This window comes from Vicia villosa, unplaced genomic scaffold, assembly GCF_029867415.1.
Source record: "Vicia villosa cultivar HV-30 ecotype Madison, WI unplaced genomic scaffold, Vvil1.0 ctg.000972F_1_1_3, whole genome shotgun sequence".
Lineage (NCBI taxonomy): Eukaryota > Viridiplantae > Streptophyta > Magnoliopsida > Fabales > Fabaceae > Vicia > Vicia villosa.
Window position 1 is genome coordinate 71256 of NW_026705439.1, and position 22317 is coordinate 93572.

General features: G+C 30.0%; 1 protein-coding gene across 1 annotated transcript; it reads left to right on the plus strand.

Annotated features, from left to right (window-relative positions):
- The first annotated feature begins 2477 nt into the window (after positions 1 to 2477).
- On the plus strand, positions 2478 to 4044 carry LOC131632626 (uncharacterized). The gene is made up of 5 exons (XM_058903373.1): positions 2478 to 2538; positions 2621 to 2642; positions 2748 to 2853; positions 3630 to 3737; positions 3844 to 4044. The coding sequence occupies exons 1-5, from the start codon at positions 2478 to 2480 to the stop codon at positions 3943 to 3945; spliced, it is 399 nt and encodes a 132-aa protein (XP_058759356.1). The 3' UTR covers positions 3946 to 4044.
- Positions 4045 to 22317: the final 18273 nt, after the last annotated feature.

The window sequence follows — 22317 nt, forward strand, 5'->3', positions numbered from 1 at the left end:
TAGGCCTTTAACTGTTGCTAAAGGTTTTAGCGACGGTTTTTTTTGCTGTAGCTACATGTCCTGCAAATCAAACGTTAGGAAATACGTGAAATAAATGAGATGTGAGACCATGGTTCGATTGCAAATTCTCCCCTGAGTTCAAATATGCCCTTAGTTTCTTCTAATTTTGCCTATATCAAATAATCCTAAAACGGATCTCAAGAACCCTAGAATGGCAATTTCGTGTACAAGCCCTCAAACTTTAATTAAACTTCCAGAAATGATCTACACATCAAACCAAACTCAAATATATGTCTACATCTTGCTAAGCATGCGTGTATGATCAAATACGAAATGATTTATGTTTGGACAAATTGTGACCTGTAGTGCTCGATTTAGTGAGTTTCAAGGCTTGCAATTGATCTGGTTATGTTTATTGATGTTCAAGGATGATGTTTGAATGCTTAGTTTGTATTGAAAATGACTTAAACTTAAAATTCGAATTTCAAGTTTCTTTGATTTTTTACAAGTTGTTACAAGAGTGATATATGCCTATGGGAGCTTCTAAATTCGTCCTCTCCTCTTACTGAAGTATGATAGCCCTTATATAAGCATTGAAGTGCTTAGAAGATAAGCTAAGAAGCATTTATGCCTTTATTGGAATCTTGACTTTTTCCACATGTGTAGCTTGGCATTTAAGCCACTATGGCTTGATTTTCTTCTCTCCCTCTGCTGTACTTGTTTCTTGCTGCAGAAGTAAGTCAATTGTGGAGGCTTTAGCTTAAGATTAAAGCTATGCATTATCCCTCCATTTTTCATTTTCATTTAATCTTAAAATGGGATAAAATTAAACCAAAAATGAATAAAAATGGTGTGGGCTTTGTCCTGGTCGTGGGAGGCCCATAATATCATGGCAAACATGTTTGAACCATGAAAACTTGGCCCCATTTGGAAAAAATGCATTTTTGAGCAATGTTGGTTTTATGCATTTTCCCAAAATTTAGCCAACTTCAACAAGGTGTAAATCCCTCAATTTTTGACATATGAAGGAGATCTTGCACTTTTTGGAAACCTCAAAGAGTCCTCTAACTAATGTCTTTGGTCTCATGTCAAAATGATTTTTGATGCTCCTTGTGTGTCCTTTTGAAAAAAGTGTCTTTTTGTTGACTTTGAAAATGACCTGTAATGTCTTTGGTCATATTTTTCAAATGGTGAATGCAATGACCATGGGATCAATTTAATTTGAAAGATAATTGAATTTCCTTCAAAATGAGCTTTGGTTTGAATTTTTTGGATGAAGGATGAGAGAGTTATGACCAGTCAAAGTTGAGTTGACTTTTCAGGCAAAAACCCTAATTTTGAATCTTAGGGTTTTGTTGATTTTTGATCTTTCTTTGATGAATTATGATCATCCAATGATCAAATGATGAATCCTTTGACAAAATATGGACTTTGACAAAAAATTTCATTTTTGACTGTCTGTTGACTTTTTTGGTCAAACGGGTCGTCCGTTGACTGTTTGAGCTGCTGACGGTGCGTCTGAGTGAATTGAAGTTTGAAAATTTGTATGATGGTACTTTGAGATATATGGATGTGCATGAAATCCATTTGAGGTCTCAAAAACTTGTTTCTCCTGTAAAAACAAGAAAACCCTAGTCAGGGACTGTTTGTGTAGGAGACAGTTAAGCGTACCTGATTTTTGTGCAGTGTTGAGTCTCTGCTAATCGCGTGATATTCAGAAGACTTCTAGAACAAAAATCTTGGAATTTTGAATTGTAAAATATTGATTTGATTGATGGTACAAAACACTGAGAATTGTACTGCCAGCAGTTTGGCTGTCAACTGACTGTTCAGGTATTGACGTAGCAGTTAGAGTGAAAAATCAACAGTCAAAGTTAATTTTCCTTTTTGTTGTTTTTGTTTTTGTTTTATGTAAAAAATGAAAGTTTATTTACATGACTTGTTAAAAAAAACACAGACATAATAAATAACTATTATTTACTGTATGCGGGTAAAATTACCGATAATAACCCTGAAAATCATTTAATGCACAGAAAAATGAATATTTGACTGGCAGAAAACACACAAAATATTATCTGAGTAATTAAGCAATATTATGACAAATAGTACAACAATTAGTGGGAAACAAAAGATAATAATAATCTACTTGTTACCAGTACAGTCTGAGTTTCCTGATTCTGCGCCTGCAAAAGATTTAAATCTGTACCAGTTGTGTCAGTACTATTTATCTGTAAATAAATAAATAGCATGTGTGAAGTAATAAACAGTATTTGGAGTTTGCGTAAAATAAATTCAACTGCAAGCCAAATTACTTTATAAGAAAAATTCTAAAAACTAAGTATTTCATATGTCAGGATATTTGTTGAAATAAAAATCCATGATTATATGAGACTCTTAATTTTCAGATTGGAGTTTTCTTGAAAAAAGACGCGGGCAAATTTTGGGGTATAACAGGGGTAGTCACTACAAAACTGAGAATGAATGCAAGTAATTTAGTAGCAGAAAAAGTGTGGAAGAAAATTGAATCCACCCAAACAGGTATAAGATTACTTTGTATTCATTTTTAATCATTTCAATACAAAATTTGAAACCCTAATTTTGGTTTTATTTCAATTGACAGTGAATGATGATCAACTTTATATGTAAGTATATTGCTTCCATTTTTCTTTTCTTTCAATTTATATAGCATACATTGTTATTGTTATTGTTATTGTGTTTGAAAATTGTATGTTTTTGTGAAAATTCAGTTTACATTTTTTGTTTGGTAAGAACTTTGAGGGAGCTAGTAGAATAGTGGATCAAAGAGGTGTGAAGAGGATTTCTGGTGAACCAAGTGGAAGGTTTATCTTTCAGGTTTCACCTTTGCACCAATCTTGCTTTGCATCTACCTTTGTTTCTTTACTTACATTCAATAAATTTTTGTTCTATGAAGTACATATACCAGAAACACGACATCGACACTGACACGTTGACACTGGTAATAAATTGAAGAAAAAAGAACGAATAAATTAAACGTAATAACAAGTGTTAGTGTCGGTTTTGGTTTCAGACACACATTTTTGAAACACTTGAATGATGAAGCGAGCCGGCATTTCAGATTGAAGGCATGTCCGCAGTTGGTGTTTAAAATATACTTGTTTCGGACACCGACATATCACATATCACATATCACATATCACATATCACATATCACATATCACATATCACATATCACATATGTGGTTGAATTCATTGTGTGTTTGATTTTGAATGAATTGAGAGTGCGAAATTCATTATAATGAAATAGATTTTGAATGAACTGATAGTGCAAAGTGTGACTTCATGTTAGAATATGTTCCATAGGGAAAATTAATTTTAGTTGTGAACATCAAAATATGTCAAAATCAATTTTGACTTTTCCAACTTTAATTTTCTCAAATTTTTATTGCTTTTTGTCTATCAGTGTCGTGTTCGTACCCGTACTTCTTTAGTTGGACCTAATACTTGGCTTAGAGATATTATTTTGTTTTTGGTTTTTAAAATCTGACTATTATTTTAATGTTATTTGCTTAGCAAATTTTGATGACAATGTAAGGAATCATTGATGCTTTTGATTTAAATTAATATATGCATATTCTACATTTGTTTAGGTTACAGGGGAATCGCGGAAAAAAGACCAATATCTGTGTTTTGCAGAAAACTTTTGTGCATGTTATTCTTTCTTCTATGATGTTGTCAACAGAGGGGAACAACTCTGTGTAATGCCTTATACTTTCTTGTCTTTTATTTCTTCATATTTTAAAATTCACCGTAAACATTATTATCATTGCGCTGCGCTGCATTGTGTGTGTGTGTTTTTTTCAGTGTAAACATCAATTAGCTGCGAGGCTTGCTGCATCGTTGGGATCGTACGTCGAAGTTAAGGTATCTGATGAAGAGCTAGCTTTGTTGCTTTCCAAAATATAGCCTTCAAATTTTTATTTATATTTCTTGTTAAGAAAACAAAGACCTCGCTTTGTGGAAACTAGATTACTAGAATATAACATCTTCGATTAAATTTAAGATTACCAGAAGTAATATTTTTTGTATCGAAGACTGAAAATTAACACTGATCACATCATAGTGCACCATCTGATTTTTGAGTTGGTAGACATCACTTTGTTGGGTATAGACGAGTGACAATATCTATACTTCGATACCAATGTTTCGTTTTAACCTTGCTATCGAAGTCAAATCTAACATTACTACCTTCAAAGTGAACATTTCAAAGAGAGAGGATCCTTCAAGGGAACGGTCAACAAAAGGCGATGTATGAGGAGATGTGTTGCTTACAAAAAATCCATATAAGCCCATACCAAATATCAACATAACATTACCAGCAAGATAAACATCTGGAACAACTAGTTTATGAATTTTATTAGCAGGAAACAAAAAGACTAAATGGAAGTAGTAAACTAAGTCTTGTAAGAAATGGAAATATATATAGTTAAAACTTCCAAATAAAAATTCAGTCAAGTAAATAAAGCTAGTAACGAAGACAGAGCAAGAACTACTATTTGATTTGATTATGGATCCGAAGATTATGAATAAAAGTTCAGAACTGTTTGCAGTTATTCACTCTGAAATATGGGGTCCTGCAAAGATCCCCTCCATATCTCTTGCTCGTTACTTTGTTACATTTATTGATGAATGCACTAGAAATACTTGGGTTTCTCTACTTCACCATAAAAATGATGTTTATTTAGCATTTCAAGAATTTCATAGTATGGTTAGAACCCAATACCAGAAGCACATTCATGTTTTGCAATATGATAATGGTACTGAATTTGTCAACACATCTTTTTTCAAGTATCTACTCTCACTCAATATGGAATTTGACATCAAACTACTTGTACTTGTACTCTGCAGCAAAATGGGCTGGTGGAAAGAAAGAATAGACAACATAGAGAAGTTGTTTGTGCCTCCCTCTTTGGGATGAACATGCCACGTTTCTATTGGGAAGCAATAAAATCTGCTGCTTATCTTATCAATCGAATTCCATCACGGATCATAAACTTTGAGACTCCTCTTACAGAAGATGAACTCTATACTTTCAGTCCCTCCTCTCCCAAATCTTGAGCCCCGAGTTTCGAATGTATTGTTTATATGCACATTCCTAAGCATCAGCGTAACAAACTTGAACCGTGAGCAAAACAATTGAATTGAACTCTAGTGAATCGAAAAGTAGTTTTCTATTTCGACAGAGAATGTGTCAAAGACTTACATACTGTAGTCGAAGTGTGTTCTAGTATTTGGGTGTCGAAATGCTAGAGTTGTTAGTATTTTGAATTGGACATATCTGTTATGTCTGTTTTGTCCAATTGTTGAAGTTAGCTTGTACCCTAAGTTGGCTTGTAATGGGTATTTGTGAAAATGCCCATTAGTTTAATATGTTAAGTTTATTATAAATAGCATATTAGTCTCTCATTATTGCACACTACAAATCCTAATTTAGGGTGAGAGGGTTATTTGTTATTCTTGTAACACATGTAATCCTGAATAAAGAGTAAGTAAAGAATAACAGTTATAATCAATCCTTGTTGTTCTTCTTGCCTTCCTATTGTGTTCCCTATTATACTTTGTTTGAGGCATCCCTTTCATAACAAATTGGTGCAGTGAGCGTGGAGAAGATGTCTTCAACAAAGTATGAGATTGAAAAGTTCACCGGAGTGAACGATTTCGGCCTGTGGCACTTGAAGATGAAAGCCCCACTGGTTCAACCGGGTTGTTTGGAAGCGTTGAAGGGAGCGACGGCTATGGACGCTGCATTAACGGAAAAAGAAAGACTGTCATGATAGAGAAAGCCAACAGCACAATTTTGTTGAGCCTTGGTGATAAGGTTCTTCGACAGGTATCAAAAGAGATGACAACATCAGGGTTATGGGTGAAACTTTAAAGTTTGGATATGACCAAATCGTTGGTAAATTGACTCTACTTGAAGCAAGCTTTGTATTCATTCAAGATTATTGAAGAAAAAGTGTTGGCTGAGAAGTTGGATATGTTCAACAAGCTGATTCTTGATCTTGAAAATTTTGATGTGAAGATCGATGATGAAGAATATCAAGCGTTGTTCCTGTTGTGCGCTTTGCCTCGATCACATGCTCACTTTAAATAAACTCTCTCGTATGGAAAGGAGTCCCTGACCTATGAAGAAGTTCAATCGGTCCTGTATTTTAAGGACTTGAACGAACAAAAGGAGCATAAACTTTCGACTGTTGATGAATGTTTGGCCGTTAAGGGAAAATTCTTGTGAAAGGACGATAAGTTCGAAAAGAAGAAGGTCAAAAGTCAGCAGAAGTCTTATAGTGGTGAAGTATCTGGTATTCGATGTTATCATTGTAAGAAGGAGGGTCACACAAGAAAGATGTGTCCTGAACGCGTGAAAGATCATGGAGGTAAGGATAATGACAATGCAACTATTGTTCAAGATGATTTCAAATCATATGAGGTTCTTGTGGTTTCAAGTAGTTACTCGAGTAAGGAGTGGATTATGGATTCAAGTTGCACTTGGCGCATGACTCCAAACAAATACTTGTTCGAGGAATTATATGATCAAGATGGTGGATCCTTATCGCTAGGAAACAACAAAGATTGCAAGATTGCAGGTGTTGGATCTGTGAGATTCAAGCTCCATGATGAGTCAATAAGGTTGTTGACTGAAGTCAAGTATGTTCTTGATTTGAAGAGAATTTTGATTTCTCTTGGTGAATTCGACAAGAAAGGATATGTTTTTCAAGGAGAGAAAAGTATCTTAAGAGTCATGAAGGAGTCGGAGGAAGTCTTGAGAGGCGTGAAGATACAAGACCTGTATATCCTTGAGGCTGAAGTTGTAAGTTGTTCGAAAAATATTGCGTCCACGAAACCTTTGTCGGAGACAGAAATTTGGCACATGAGAGTGGGCCATGTCAGTGAAAGGGGTCTAGTCAAATTGGGAAAACAAAATCTACTTGGTGGAGACAAAGTCGAAAAGCTGAAGTTTTGTGAACCATGTGTACTTGGAAAATCTTGCAGAATGAAGTTCAACAAATGAAAACAAAGAACACATGGATCCCTTGATTACATCCATGCTGATATTTAGGGACCCGCAAGGTGTCCACCACATTCAGGAGCGAGGTACTTTCTATCCATAGTAGATGATTAATACAGAAAATTATAGGTATCCATCCAGAAGACTTAGGATGAAACTTTTGAGAATTTTAAAAGTTGAAATACTTTGGTCTAAAATCAAACTGGCAGAGAGGTCAAGAGGTTGAGAACCGATAATGGCCTTGAATTTTGCAATGAGGCGTTCAACGACTTTTGTGTTGCCTCTAGTATTGCAAGGAACAAAACTACTGCAGGTACTCCACAACAAAATGGATTGGGTGAAAGATTTAATCAAACTATTTTGAAGAGAGTTAGATGCATGTTGACTAGTGATCGGCCTCCAGAACTTCACTCGAGAACAAAAACAATGTGACACAGAAGGAGTTAGCAGCCAAGGTTAAAGATTAATTCAAGCCATTCTAAAGATCAAGCAAGCTTCTTCGGTGCTCCCTGAGGTGAATTTGATCCTCACAAACGGCCAAGGCATCCAATACCATCAACAGAGCATTCACGGTTTGCCTAATATGTTTGATATCGATTACATCAATTCACGCGTCATGAACAAGTTTTGATTACATATTTGTGTTTAAATTGATGTTTACGAGTCTTCTGGATAGTTTAATTTGACTTTGATTACTATTTGAAGGATTTACCATGGCTAGGGTTCGGAATTCGTGACTTGGGGCTACGCGATTATAGACCAAATTAAATGAAATTGATCTTGTTTTCAGGCTTAGGGGGTGATATTCGTTTGATCTGGGTTTTTGTTTGCGAGTTATTTGGTCTATATCGTGAATAGGAAGCTTGCAGGTTTAGCCATGGCGGAAGTCACAGCAAACGAGTGGCTGAGTCGTAGCAAAATAATCCAGAAATCAAAGGAAAAGGATGACTGTTTCTAGGGCGCGCGTTCGTTTAAATTTTTAAAAAAAGTTTTAACCCTTATCTTAATTGATAATGATGGTTTAAACAGCGTGCGAATAATGACTCGGTGGAAGGAGCAATTCCCAAAGGCTTTGATGAGGAGTGTCGCGGGTTCGAGCCCTCGCGTCTGCAAGTATTTTTGGTGTTTTGTCTAAAGATTTATTTATCTATTTTCTTATAGATCTAGCGCCCTTATCCTAGGAAGGAGCATCATGCACCCTTAAGCATTAACCGTAGGATCAACTACCAACATAATCTAACATACTCGGATGTGCGTATCTACCATGGACACTCACCAATTCAGCAACACCAGATCCAAACCCCAGATTTTTCTAAATTGTTTTATATTTAATTTTATAATTAGTTTTATTCTTTTGTTTTTCTTCTTTAAAAATTGCAAATCTTTTAATTATAATCAAACCCTTTTTCTTATTAAATAAAACAATGACTTAGTTTTTTTAGGTAAATTGATATAACTAGTAAAATTAGGATTAGGCTTCCCTTTTATTTTATTTTAGTCAATTAATTTAATTTAGCTAATTTAGTTTAGGGTCAATTTATTAATTGTTTTGATCGAATTAATTGATTGCGATGATTAATAATGAGTTATTCAATTTACTTCAATTAAAATAATCTAATCTAAAAAAAACAAATTAATTTGCTAACGGTTGTAATCGAATCGATCGGTTATGATAATTAGTTATGAAATTGATACCTGTTAATTTGTTAATTATGTTGATCAAATCTACTGATCAACGCGATTAACTATACTAAGGTTTAAGATACTAAATAGGGTTGTATGCCACATAATAATTCATTAACATTTCACAAACTACGAACTACGAAACTGCGATAATTGCATAACTGCGAACTGCAATTTAAAACACACTTCAACATACAAATTACAAAGGCGTACAACCTTTAAAAAACACCAACATAGCCCGAACTATGTAGACTCTGATCCTCCATAAGGAGGTACGCAGGCACTTGGTAACAAGGCGAGTCCCCTTCCCCAACAATTTCAATAGGTTTAAGGTTTGCCCTATTTAACTTTCTGTCACCTTTCTTTATTAGGCATAAACCTTACCTTAATACTTTTAAGCCATAAACCCTTCTTTAAATAAAACCTTAGGAAAGGATTAAGGGTGCCTAACACCTTCCCTTGACTTGATTATAATAACTTATCCAAATCTCTAAAACTTCGTAGGATTTCCTATTCGCCCTGGCAGAATAGGTGGCGACTCTAAAATTTAAATCTTAATTTTCTTTTTATTTATTTATTTACAGTTTTTATTTACAGTAATTTAAATAAATATCTATTTAATTGCATATTTGTTTTTATTGTATTTTTGGGATATATAAATTGCTGTTAAAACATGAGATGAAATCTCTTCATGATAATCACACTTGGGAACTAATCAAGAAACCTACTAAGGCGAGGTTAGTCAGTTGTTAATGGATTTTCAAAGTTAAGGAAGGAATCATTGGAGTGGCATGGAAAAGATACAAGGTAAGATTGGCCGCAAGGGGTTTCACGCAGAAAGAAGGTGTCGACTTCAATGATGTGTTTTCTCCTGTTATGAAGCATAGGTCCATTTGAATGTTGCTTTCCATGGTAGCACAATTTGATCTTGAACTGGGACAGATGGATGTGAAGACTACATTCTTGTATAGTGATCTAGATGAAACGATCCCGATGAGGCAACCTGAAGAGTATGTCGAAAAGGTGAAAGAAGATTATGTGTGCAAACTAAACAGATCATTATATGGACTGAAACAATCTCCTCGACAATGGAATAGGAGATTCGACAAGTTCATGACACACATAAGTTTCGTTAGAAGTCAGTTTGACCATTGTGTTTACTTCCGATTTCGACCTGGTAATTCACTTGTTATTTTGTTACATTATGTGGATGATATTCTCGTAGCAAGCAACAATGTCGAATATGTAATGAGGGTGAAAGATGAACTCAATAAAGAGTCTCATATGAAGGATCTGGGAGCTGCATCCAGGATTCTTGGGATTGACATTCGAAGAAAAAGAAAGTAGTTGAAGTTATGCTTATCACAAGAGGCATACCTATGGAAGATTCTCGACAAATTTCGTATGTCAAATTCAAAGCCTATTGTAACTCCGACAAACCCTCAATTCAGGCTCAGTATTGATCAGTGTCCCAACACTGATGTCGAAAGAGCTTATATGAATAGCATTTCATATGCTAATATATATATATATATATATATATATATATATATATATATATATATATATATATATATATATATATATATATATATATATATATATATATATATATATATATATATATATATATATATATATATAGTAGGTTCTTTGATGGATGCTATGGTTTGCACAAGACCCGATATAGCATATGCAGTAAGTCTTGTAAGCAGGTACATGACGAATCCTGGAAAAGGCTCATTAGCAAGCATTGAAGTGAATTATAAGGTACATAAATGGATCTCTAAATCGGGGTATGTTTGGATTGGTGGTATGAGATGGAATGAAATGGAATGGTATTGTTTAGATTTACAAATAATGAATGAAATGGAATATGATGAAATCTATTCCAACTCATTCTATCCAATTTCCCATTTTTGTTCATTCAATTTGTGTGTATGTGATATAATGAGATATTTTAAATAAAATAACTAAACAATGGAGTATGATTTATATTTTGTTCTGCTCCGCTTCATTCCACTCCGTTTTATTTTATTCCACTCCGCTTAATTATGTTCCAAAAGGTCCCGTTCAAAACACCAGAAATGAAAACTAACTCATCATCAAATGTGCTACACGCGCTCGAAGATGATGCTTTCTCCACACTTTATTCAATAATATCTACAATTTTTCTATATACTCTTATGTAAGTATCCTTCATAGTATGCTCCTTATCTCTATAAACTTTTCATTTCTATACAGCCAACATGCATAAATTGTCTCCGCAAAACAGTCTTAAGAATCTTTGCTTTCCAAGTCTTCTTTTTGCTATTGTGAATCATCCACTCCATTTCATTATCCCACCCTTAGGGTTCTTGGTTAGAATTAAGCCACTTGAGAACCAACCCAGATTTTCTTCATGGTTTTATTTTAATATTAATAGTTTTTAAGGTTTTACTTTAATATCAATATTTTTTATGGTTTTATTACAAGTTACAACAACTATTGAATATTCTTCTTTTCATATTTCTAAATTACTTTATCATTTTATTCTGTAATATATTGGACAATATTATATACTGGCTTGATCTATTACTTTTTATTATAAATTAAATTATTAAATATTATTTTATAATAATAAACTAAAAAGTATGCATGACTAATATTTATAAAATATTATATATTAATATATATGACTTTATCTATTATTTTTAATTCTATAGAAATATATGTTGTAAAATATTTTTTTCTAATATATTAAAACTAAGTAAGATTAATATTAAATTAAATTAAGTCATCATAATAAAATAAATGATTAATTAAATTTTAAATTTTAAATGATATTTGAACAACCTCGTTTATATTATTATAAGGTTTCATAACTTTTAATTTTGATAAAATTTTGAGGCCTTTAAAACAATGCCTTAAAATATTGAGTGTTTAATAAATTTAAAAATATTTTTTAATATAAATTTTTGAATATTTATATTATTTTAAAAGTATAAATTCACACATGGTTATAGTTGATGTGCTTTCTGACATCGGACAAAAATAAAAAATTACCAATTAGAGATTAACTATTATGTACCGACAGTGTAAACAAATTTTACACTCTCAATTCATCACCATATCCATTTATATTTACGTATGAAAAAAATTGTATTTGCGGATATTCATAAATAAAATCCATTACGTACACGGGGTGAGTTGTCTAATAGATATTTTTAAATAAAATAAATGAATATTTAAATATCTGTTTATTAATAGATATGAATACAGGGTTAAGGATAGCGTGTCCACAATATATATGTTAATAAATTATAAGAATTACTTAAATATTAGTTTATTATTTTTTTTTGTTTTCTAAAAAACGAATCTTCTTATTTTTAAACTTTTTTTAAGAAAATATATTTTTATTGTGGAATGTAAAGATTTTCTTAAAAAACAATTTAAAAAAAAGAAGATTCGTTTTTTAGAAAACAAAAAGAAATAAAAAACTAATATTTAAGTAATTTTTATAATTTATTAACATATATATTGTGGACATGTATATCATTAACCCTGTATTCATATATATTATTAAACAAATATTTAAATATTTATTTATTTTATCTGTAAATATCTATTAGACAACCCACCCGTACACATAACGGATTTTATTTATGAATATCCGCAAATACAATTTTTTTTATACCTAAATACAAACGGATGATAGTGATGAATTGACATCGTAATATCTTCTTGATTGGATGTTATACGATAATAACTTTTTGTGTCTTTAAAAGAAGTTGAAATTATTTTTTTCAAAAAAAAATTAGAAAAGAAATGTTATCTATAAATATCTATAATTATTCACAAATACTTTAAAACCCACTTATTATCCGTTTAACAGATATCCCCACGAATATATGACAAATGTGAATATCATATTTATCCAATAGGACGGACATAGATATCATACTATCAGTCCCCATAGAATTCATTTACATTCATATTTGTATTTATAGTACCTTATAAATGGTTAAAATAAAAGTTAAATTTTTCCCAACAACAAATATTTATTGTTAATTGACTGAATAAAATCGTTTTATAATATCGATGTATTTCAATTAAATTCTTTTATAATAGATAAAGAGACTCTAAATTATTTAAATGGTTGGTTCTGATAAGTACAATATTTTTTAAGTGACATATTAACAGTACATTTTAAAAAAAATCTTAAATTAAAAATATAATTAATATTGCAACGTGAATAATATTACTAAATAAAAACTTAGTGGTGACAGAAGTACAGTAATGAAAGATTAAAAACAAAAACCATCATTTAATATTATAATATTAATTCATCAAGATTTTATTATTATAATATTAATTCATCAAGATTTTATTATGTGATTACATCCCAAATATTCAACTTAATTTAAAATTGGGGGTATTGTACTAGGCATGTTACTAGTGGAAGATGGTGGATAAAAACACCAACACAGCCCACTAAGACATCGTGCTTTCTCATTACTACCACAGATCTGCTCACAATTTTGATCGGTTTTACACGAATACTTTCCTTCCAATGCCAAGGAAATATCTATATTTTCAACCAAAATATATGTGTATAAGATTAGTGTTGAAAGAAAAATTTGTAGGATTTAAAGTGTAAATTAATATAAAAAAGTTAAACATTATAACATAAGAATATACAATTTAATCAATTTGCTCATTTGTTTCATACCTGTTATCAAAATGAGCAAAGCTAATAAAAATAATATTGTAGCTGCAAAATTTCTTGAAGTTGTCATTTTCAACTTTTACATATGAATACTATTCTCTTATGAATACTATTCTCTTCTATACGAGTCTATTTATACATGCATATTGTGAATTGTGATGTGATAAGATTCTTATATTTATAAATAAAATAATACTCCTTCCTTAATAAATTATATATATTTATCTCTCCTTCATTATTAAAATAAATGATTTAGGAGAGAGAAAAAAAAAGATTAACATATAATTTCTACAATTTATTTTAAAATCCAATAATTCAGATTCATTTTTACATTCTCATATCTGACATTCTCATATATATATATATATATATATATATATATATATATATATATATATATATATATATATATATATATATATATATATATATATATATATATATATATATATATATATATATATATACACCAAATAGATTAACTGTTATATAAATATAAAATAAAAACATTCTCTTAAAATTTGTTTCAGAGAGAATATGTTACTATACTATGTTTACTCTTTAATATTATATCTAGTAATAAAAAGTAGTTTCTTAATTCTCCATATTCAAAGTATATAAATCATTATAAAATAGAATAAGAATACTATTATGTTTTAAAATAAAAATATTTAAATTAAAAATATTTTACTATTTTTAAATGTTATGTTTTTATCACAACCATTTTTTTTTGTAAGCTTTATCACAACCATTGAATATCCTCTTTTCATCTTCCTCTACTATTTTATCATTTAATCACACTAGTCATAAACCTGTGCGATGTACAATTATATTTATTTGTATGTTAATTGATAATTATTATAACTTTAAAAGATATTTTGATATATATTCATATAAATAATTTTGATATAAATTACACATGTAATTTAAAGAATAATTTAGTTGTTTAAATAATTTATATTATGATTTAAGTATTTAAAATAAATTATCATAAAGTTAGTAAACAAAAAATAGATCAAGTATTTATAATATTAATTTAATAATTAAAATAGGAAATTAGATTTGTGAAATTAAAATAGAAATTTTTTATAAATGGTAGAAGATAAATAAATTTATTTGTAAAATTCAATACGATAAATTAAATTATATGTCAACTCTATTGAGTATTTGTATTTAGCATCACTTTTAGAGTTAAGTTTCATAGAGATTTTATAATTGTTCAAAATTTGTATTATATATATATATATATATATATATATATATATATATATATATATATATATATATATATATATATATATATATATATATATATATATATATATATATATATATATATATATATTCAATGAACAACGTTCTCATATTTCTTTAAATATTTGTATGAGAGAAAAAAATAAAAATCAAAGATGTGGAGAAAATTTGTATGAGAAAAAAATTTAAAAAAATATTTGTATGACAAAGAGGGAGAAAATTTACCATTATATGAGGCAGTGGCCTCTAATTTATTTTGTAAAATATCGTTTCGTACATTTCAATTCTTTTTTGTGATACTTAAAAATCTGTGTATAAAAAGCTAGAAATTTATATAAAAATATTAAAATACATAGGAAGAGCAAATAAAAATTGTAACGCTCTTCTAAACCTCCACAAAATATTAAATAAATTCAGAATAAAACATGTACAAGGATATTACAACTCTAGAAGAATTAAAAATATTAAATCATGTCATGCCTTTTGAGGAACATTAAACAAAATTATTCAATAAGCATGTTTAACACCGCGGAATAGTTCATAATTTGAATAACGTAAAATATCGGTGTTCAACACCAAGAACCCACCAACTCATAATCCAAACAAATTATTCAACCAATGGAAATAAGAGTTCATTAAATAACTCAAAAATTACTAAACGTTCTTCAGTGTTACAAGACCAGATCATGACACCGACACGACATAACTAAACGAACTACTCTACGAGCATTCCTCACCAAAACAAATGATGCTACTCTTGAAAAAAATCAGAATAGGAGCACTAGTTAACCTCCTCTTCAACTCTTGGAATCCTTCTTCACATTTTGAATCCCAAATGAACACTTGACCCTTTCTAGTCAACTTAGTTAAGGGTAACACTAACTTTGAAAATCCTTCTATAAACTTTCTATAGTAACCCGCAAGAACAAGAAAACTACGAATCTCGGAAACCGACTTCGGCGCTTCCCATTGAGATACCGGTTCTACCTTCGTAGGATATACAACAATCCCATCCTTAGAAATCACATGACCAAGAAATCGTACTTCACTTAACCAGAACTCACACTTCGACAACTTCACATAAAGTTTCTTCTATAACACCCTTCTAAACCCCACGACAATTTAAATAAGTTTATTCAGAGTACATGAAAATAAGGGTGCCACAATTCAAAATTTAATTAAACATCGTTCAGTCATGTCATGCATTCACTGAGGCAAACCATCATCAAATAAAAACATTTCATGTTAACACAGCGGAAGTCGAGATCATACAGATTAAGTTTAACATCTTTAAAACTTATCCTCCAAAACATCAAAACATAACCAGAGTTATAAAACATAAACTCTAAACATCGCATCCCCGGTTTTACAAATATCAGAGCATGACACTTGACGCTAACTAGACAATTGACTCATGAGCTAATCCTCACCGAGTCGAACAGCCGCTATCCTCAATCTGAAAATGATCAACAGTAAGGGTGAGTCTCATTCACAATTAAACAATGTTATCAGTTCATAAACGATAGAACATCAGCAGTATAATTTTCACCCAACATCAACATATATTCAGTCAAGTTTCATCTTCATAAACAATCAACACATCATCAATATTTATAACACTGGAAAACATCCAATCATGTTATAAAATCATACATATGAATGCAACTGACACTATGCATGTGGTACCAACATCATCAAATGAGAATAACCCATGACCGATCCAACCTCATCAAGATACGGCCCTGCCAGCACAGATTCCACACAATGGGAATCATGCCCTTCACTGATCCAACACATCATCATGGATACAACATCACCAATAAATATGAATGAATGCAAACATACATGAACATACTTATACCATCGTCAAATATAATGAGTAACATCATCAAATACTCATTTCATCATAATCATCATCATAATCAAGTATGTTTATGTTTATATATATATATATATATATATATATATATATATATATATATATATATATATATATGCATCATTCATCACATCATTAATTATCAAAACAATTATTACCACATGATCACATTATCAACATTATAATCATGTTATCACAACATCGCCACTTCAATCATATAAACAACATTATCATATCTCGACTCATCACAATATCTCGACTCATCACACAGTGCATACGACAATAATACATTCCACAGTTATGTACCAAGTACATCAAATCCACACAACAACAACATGAGATTTACATCATCATATTACTACGTCTATCACATCCATCACAATTCAACATATTGAATTATACACCATTAGTATAACCTACATTCATCATGTAACAATCACAACAATACATAGAAATCATCATTCATCAATTCCATGTATCACAATTAGCACATAATACACAATTTCCATACATGTTATTCTTAAATAACATTAATCCACGACATACACAAATACAATTACATATCATTTTCAAAATCAAATAATAATTAAATTATCTAGTGCTAATTAATTTATTTTAATCATAAATACCATTCAGTTAGCTTTCTAACGCTTCGAACGGGGACCCAAACAGAGTTACGGTTCAAAAGATATGAGTTTTACAAAACAAGTATTTTTCAAAAACGTACAGCGGTAACCGATTACCCAAACACCAGTAATCGGTTACTGAAGTTCAAAACCCCAAATTTGTTGTTTTTACTATGGATAATCGATTACACCCCTTTCGATAACCGATTACCTCGTACCTGCACCCCAAAAACCAGTTTTCAGCACCTTGAATCCCCCCAAACATCCCCCAATCGAACCAATACGATTGTATACGAAAAACAGAGGGATTTCACATGCAATATGAGTTATATCATCAACCAAACTACACTTTTAACATCAACAATCACTACCAATAAGTAATCACACAAAATTCACAAAATTGAACCTAAATACCAAAACCCCAACCTAGAACATATTCTCTATCGAATAAATAGTATACGATTTCAATCCTAACGCCTACGACCTGGTAATAGAGGTTAACTGGAAAAGTCCTCCTTTACCTTACAGTTTGAGATCCTTGAAGCTAAGTTCCTCTTCTTCTCCTCTGTCGCACTTTCACGTTCTTTGCGTTCTCCCAAATGCACTTGTGTTTCTCTTCTTCCAAAACTCTTGTTTTATGAAAAACACAACATAGCTTTAGTAAAGGCCTTATTTCTTGCACCCCCTTTCTCACTAACTACAACACTGGCCCACTACTACATATTCCAATTTTATTATTTTAATCACCGCATAATTACATAAATCCAATTAATTAAATTAAAATCCAATTAAATTAATAAATATAAAATATGGGGTGTTACATCTTCTCTTTCAACAATTCTAATACAACTCTAAGATGTTGTGCATGCTCTTCTTCACTCTTGGAATATATCAGGATATTGTCGATAAACACCACTACGAACTTATCTAGATAAAGATGAAAGATCCTATTCATATATTCCATGAAAACACTATGTGCATTAGTTTCTCCAAACGGCATCACGGTATACTCGTAATGAGCATACCTTGTTCGGAATGCAGTCTTCTGAATATCGTGCACTTTTACACAAATTTAATGATACCCATACCTCATATCAATTTTACTAAATACACATGCTCTAACCAGTTGATCCATTAAATCATGAATCCTCGACAGCGGATACCGATTCTTGATAGTAACTTTATTCTGCTGTCTATAATCCACACACAATCTCATCGAAACTTCATTCTTCTTTACCAACAACACCGGCACACCCCACGACAAAACACTAGGATGAATAAATTCTTTATCAAGCAACTCTTCTAATTGACTCTTAAATTCAGTGAATTCAGATGCCGAAATACGATAAGACGCCATCGACACAAGACTAGTTCTAGGAATCAATTCTGCCGTAAACTCCACTTCTCTCTCAGGTGGAAACTCCCTCACATCTTCTGGAAAACTTCTGGAAAGTCACGTACTATCGGTAATTCACTACTCGCCACTTTTCCTTTCACTTCCATTAATGCAAACAACATAAACATGGCATCCCCGTCTTTAACCGCACCGTCGACCTGTTACAAAAACAAAATACTTTCAATTAATTAATTAAAAGGTTTATAGAAAATTATTATTATTATTATTATTATTATTATTATTATTATTATTATTATTTAGTTAATTGAAGAAGTGGGTAGATTTATAATAATTAAATAATAATATAATTTTTTATTTTATTAATTGATAAAAGAAATTGACGGAAAATTTTTGGTTGGAAAAATTCATAGAATTATAATTTAGTATATGATATGGTTAAATATTAATAACAAATTTTAAATGATAAAATTGTTGATTGTAATTTTTAATCATTTTTTCCGACACCTATAAAATAAAATAAAAAACAAATTTATCTAAAAAATACTAATTAATACTTTCTCTATTTATATTTTAAAATAATTTTTTTGTAAGAAACATTAAATATTATAATATTTTATTCAAATTGTTTTAATGTCATATACGTTGTTAAAATATTATATAGCACTTTTTAAAATCAATATAGTTCATTTTATCAAACTGTTTGTCAAAAAATTATTAACACTCTCTCCATACTGTATATAAAAGTTTAAAAAAAATTACTGAAAAAAATTTATTTTATTTTTTAAAAATATCCATGAAGTATATTTATAAAAATGTATCTCCCTCTAAATAAATTGTATCAAATTAATGGATTTTCTTACATCAAATCAATCATAGTTTTGGGACTCTTATTTTTAAATGAGAATTAAAAGATATCGTATAAATTGATAATATATTATAATTTATATTTAATTTTAAAAATATATATTACTAAATCAAATATAAGATTGTGGTTTCAAATACGCGATATCCCACTTATTCATCTTTAAAATTAAAAGGGAATTTCAGCCCCTAGACAACTTGAAAAACAATAGTTATTTAGTTCTCTATACTAAATAATTATTATAATAAAATTTAGAATACTATTATATTTTTGAATAAAAATATTTTAAAATAATGTTAATTTACAATGAATAATCGTTATGCTTTTTTATACAAAGGCGGGTTGTAAAAGCTCAAAAACAAACAAGCAAAATAAGAAAAACTCGGGGATAGTTTCACCATATAAACAAGAATTATAGATTGGAAGAATCTCCAATGAACATCTTTCATAAATCATTGTTCAGGTATTATGATGGAGGCTCAGATTTTCCAATGCATTGACGCTTCTATCGACTTCTTTTGTAATGTGTTAAATCTTACCTCCCTGTCCCTATTGAGGAGTAAAATAATCTGTTGAAGTGTGGCCTTGGCCGACTTTAATTTGAAATCATTCTTGTTGATATCTTTATAAACCTCCTTGTATCTATTTGAAAATAAATCTTCATGTGTTCTCAATCATAAGCAATGTGTAAACCAAGACGAATGCTTCTAAATTCCACCTCAATCACCGTGCTTGAGTCATGGTTTTACTTACATTCCTATTTATTTCCATCATCAGATAGTCAAGTCCATCAAACGATAATGAGTGAATTTGCATCTTTATTCATTTAACTGCTTATGTTTGACTTGTCAATAGACATTAGTTGTCATCATCAAAAGTTTATGTTCTTGTTAAAAGCATATCACTTGCAAAGCAAGGTTCCACAAAAGCAGTGTGAGAACAGGGGATCATGAGTATGTCATACATAGGGCCCGTTTGTTTTGACTTTTTAAAAAAAATGATTTTTATAGTGTTACCAAATTTTGTGAAATTTTTTTTTACAAAGAAACTTTTTATAAAAGCTTCAAATAAATTTTTTGTTTGAATAGTTATTCTTAAAATGTGATTTTAGGTATTCCATCTATTTATGAAAAAAAATTCGGATATCAAAATTTCAAAATATCACTTAATTTTGAAGCTATTTCAAATAGATTTTCATAAAATTATTTTTGAAATACAACTTTGAAAAAAATTATGAAATACAACTTTTGATTTTCAATTATGTATGTTTATGTTATGTCAAAACTAATGTTTCATTTTAGAAAAAACAAATATAAAAAAGCTTGTAATATTTTGAAAAACGGTTTTAGAAAATCTATTTTCAAAAATACAAAGAAAAAATCCATTTTTTAAATCTGAAACAAACTGGCCCATAGTAGTTTATAGTATTTGTATTTTGAATTTATTATTGGTTATATGTTATTTTGAATTATTTCGACTTCAATGTGTACTCTTGATTTATTACTTTATATATGAAATTTTTTCATATCACTAGTATGGTTTAATTTTACAAAAAAAATAGAAAATTATAGTATAGTTATGACATATCGTCTAATTCATCAGAGTATCTCTAAAAAATAGCATAGAAAAACTATTTTCTTTGTAGTTTCTAAGATGCATCACCGGATTCTATCTGGTGAAGGTGCATCTGAAAAAATTTATGTCAAAAAAGATCATTTCAATGAGGGGTGTACAATATGTACATTGAGTTATCTCCAAAAAAAAATTGTAAAATATATTAGGTGTTACTCAGTTTTAATGTTTCGACTAAAGTAGATGGTACGTCCGAAATTGCATCTTTGAAATCTGATTTATTGCACATAAGTCATCTACAAATGGGGTTAGGCTCTGTTTGGTAAGTCAAGTTTTTGAGCTTATAGCTTATGTCTTATGTCTTATAAGCTCATATGATAATTTAGATCCGTTCGGTAACAGCCTTTTCATCACGAGCTTATAGCTTATTTTCCAGACGTTATTTCAAATAGCGTTTTAGCTTATGTCTTATAGCTTATCATTTTTTATTCCTTTTTTATCCTTATTATTTTAATTAAAATTCATTTTTTACCCTTGTAATTTCTTTTAATTTAAAATAAAATAAATATATATTAAATATCTTTTATGTCATTTTACATTTATAAGTTAGTTGAAACGCTAATTTTACCAAACACTTCAATTAGCTTATAAGCTATCAGTCTCAACCATCCGCTATAAGCTATAAGTCATTAGTCATCAGCCATCAGTCATAAGCTATAAGCTATCAGCTAGCTTATCAGTCAACCGCTATTTTTACCAAACAGACCCAAATAAAAAAAACACTCATAAAAAAATAAAGATTTCCCATTTACCCTTTAAAGATCCCTTATTTTAAGTTCTCTTGAAAAGAATCACTAAATTAAATGACAAGGTACAAACATCTTGGCTTTTTGAGTTTTTTAATGACCTGGTTACCACATGTTATTTTAAGTAATTATATTTAATAAAAAAATAAAATTAAAAAATAAAAAATAATTTAATATTTTAAAGAATTATAATTAATTATAGGCGTTGAATTTAATTGAAATGAGCAAACAATATAAAATAATTTTACACAGTTAATTAATCTTAAATGTTTAATGTTACGATTGATTTTAATTTTAATTTAAATATTTATAAAGTAATGCAAACGGATATGATAATGCATTGCGTGTCAAACTTTTTATGGCGAAAGTGCACATAATTATTAATCTCTTTTACATTATGATTTTAATCATATATAGTAATTACATCCCAATATTCAATTTAATTTAAAATTGGGGGTATTATACTAAGTATGTTGTTAGTGGAAGATGGTGGAGAAAAACACCAACACTACCCATCAAGACATC

Excerpts from the sequence above, each read along its gene's own strand:
- LOC131632626 (XM_058903373.1), top strand. The coding sequence starts at position 2,478 with ATGAATGCAAGTAATTTAGTAGCAGAAAAAGTGTGGAAGAAAATTGAA. Across the intron at positions 2,539-2,620 it reads AATTGAATCCACCCAAACAG|TGAATGATGATCAACTTTAT; the intron begins GTATAAGATTAC and ends TTCAATTGACAG. Across the intron at positions 3,738-3,843 it reads ACAGAGGGGAACAACTCTGT|TGTAAACATCAATTAGCTGC; the intron begins GTAATGCCTTAT and ends TGTTTTTTTCAG.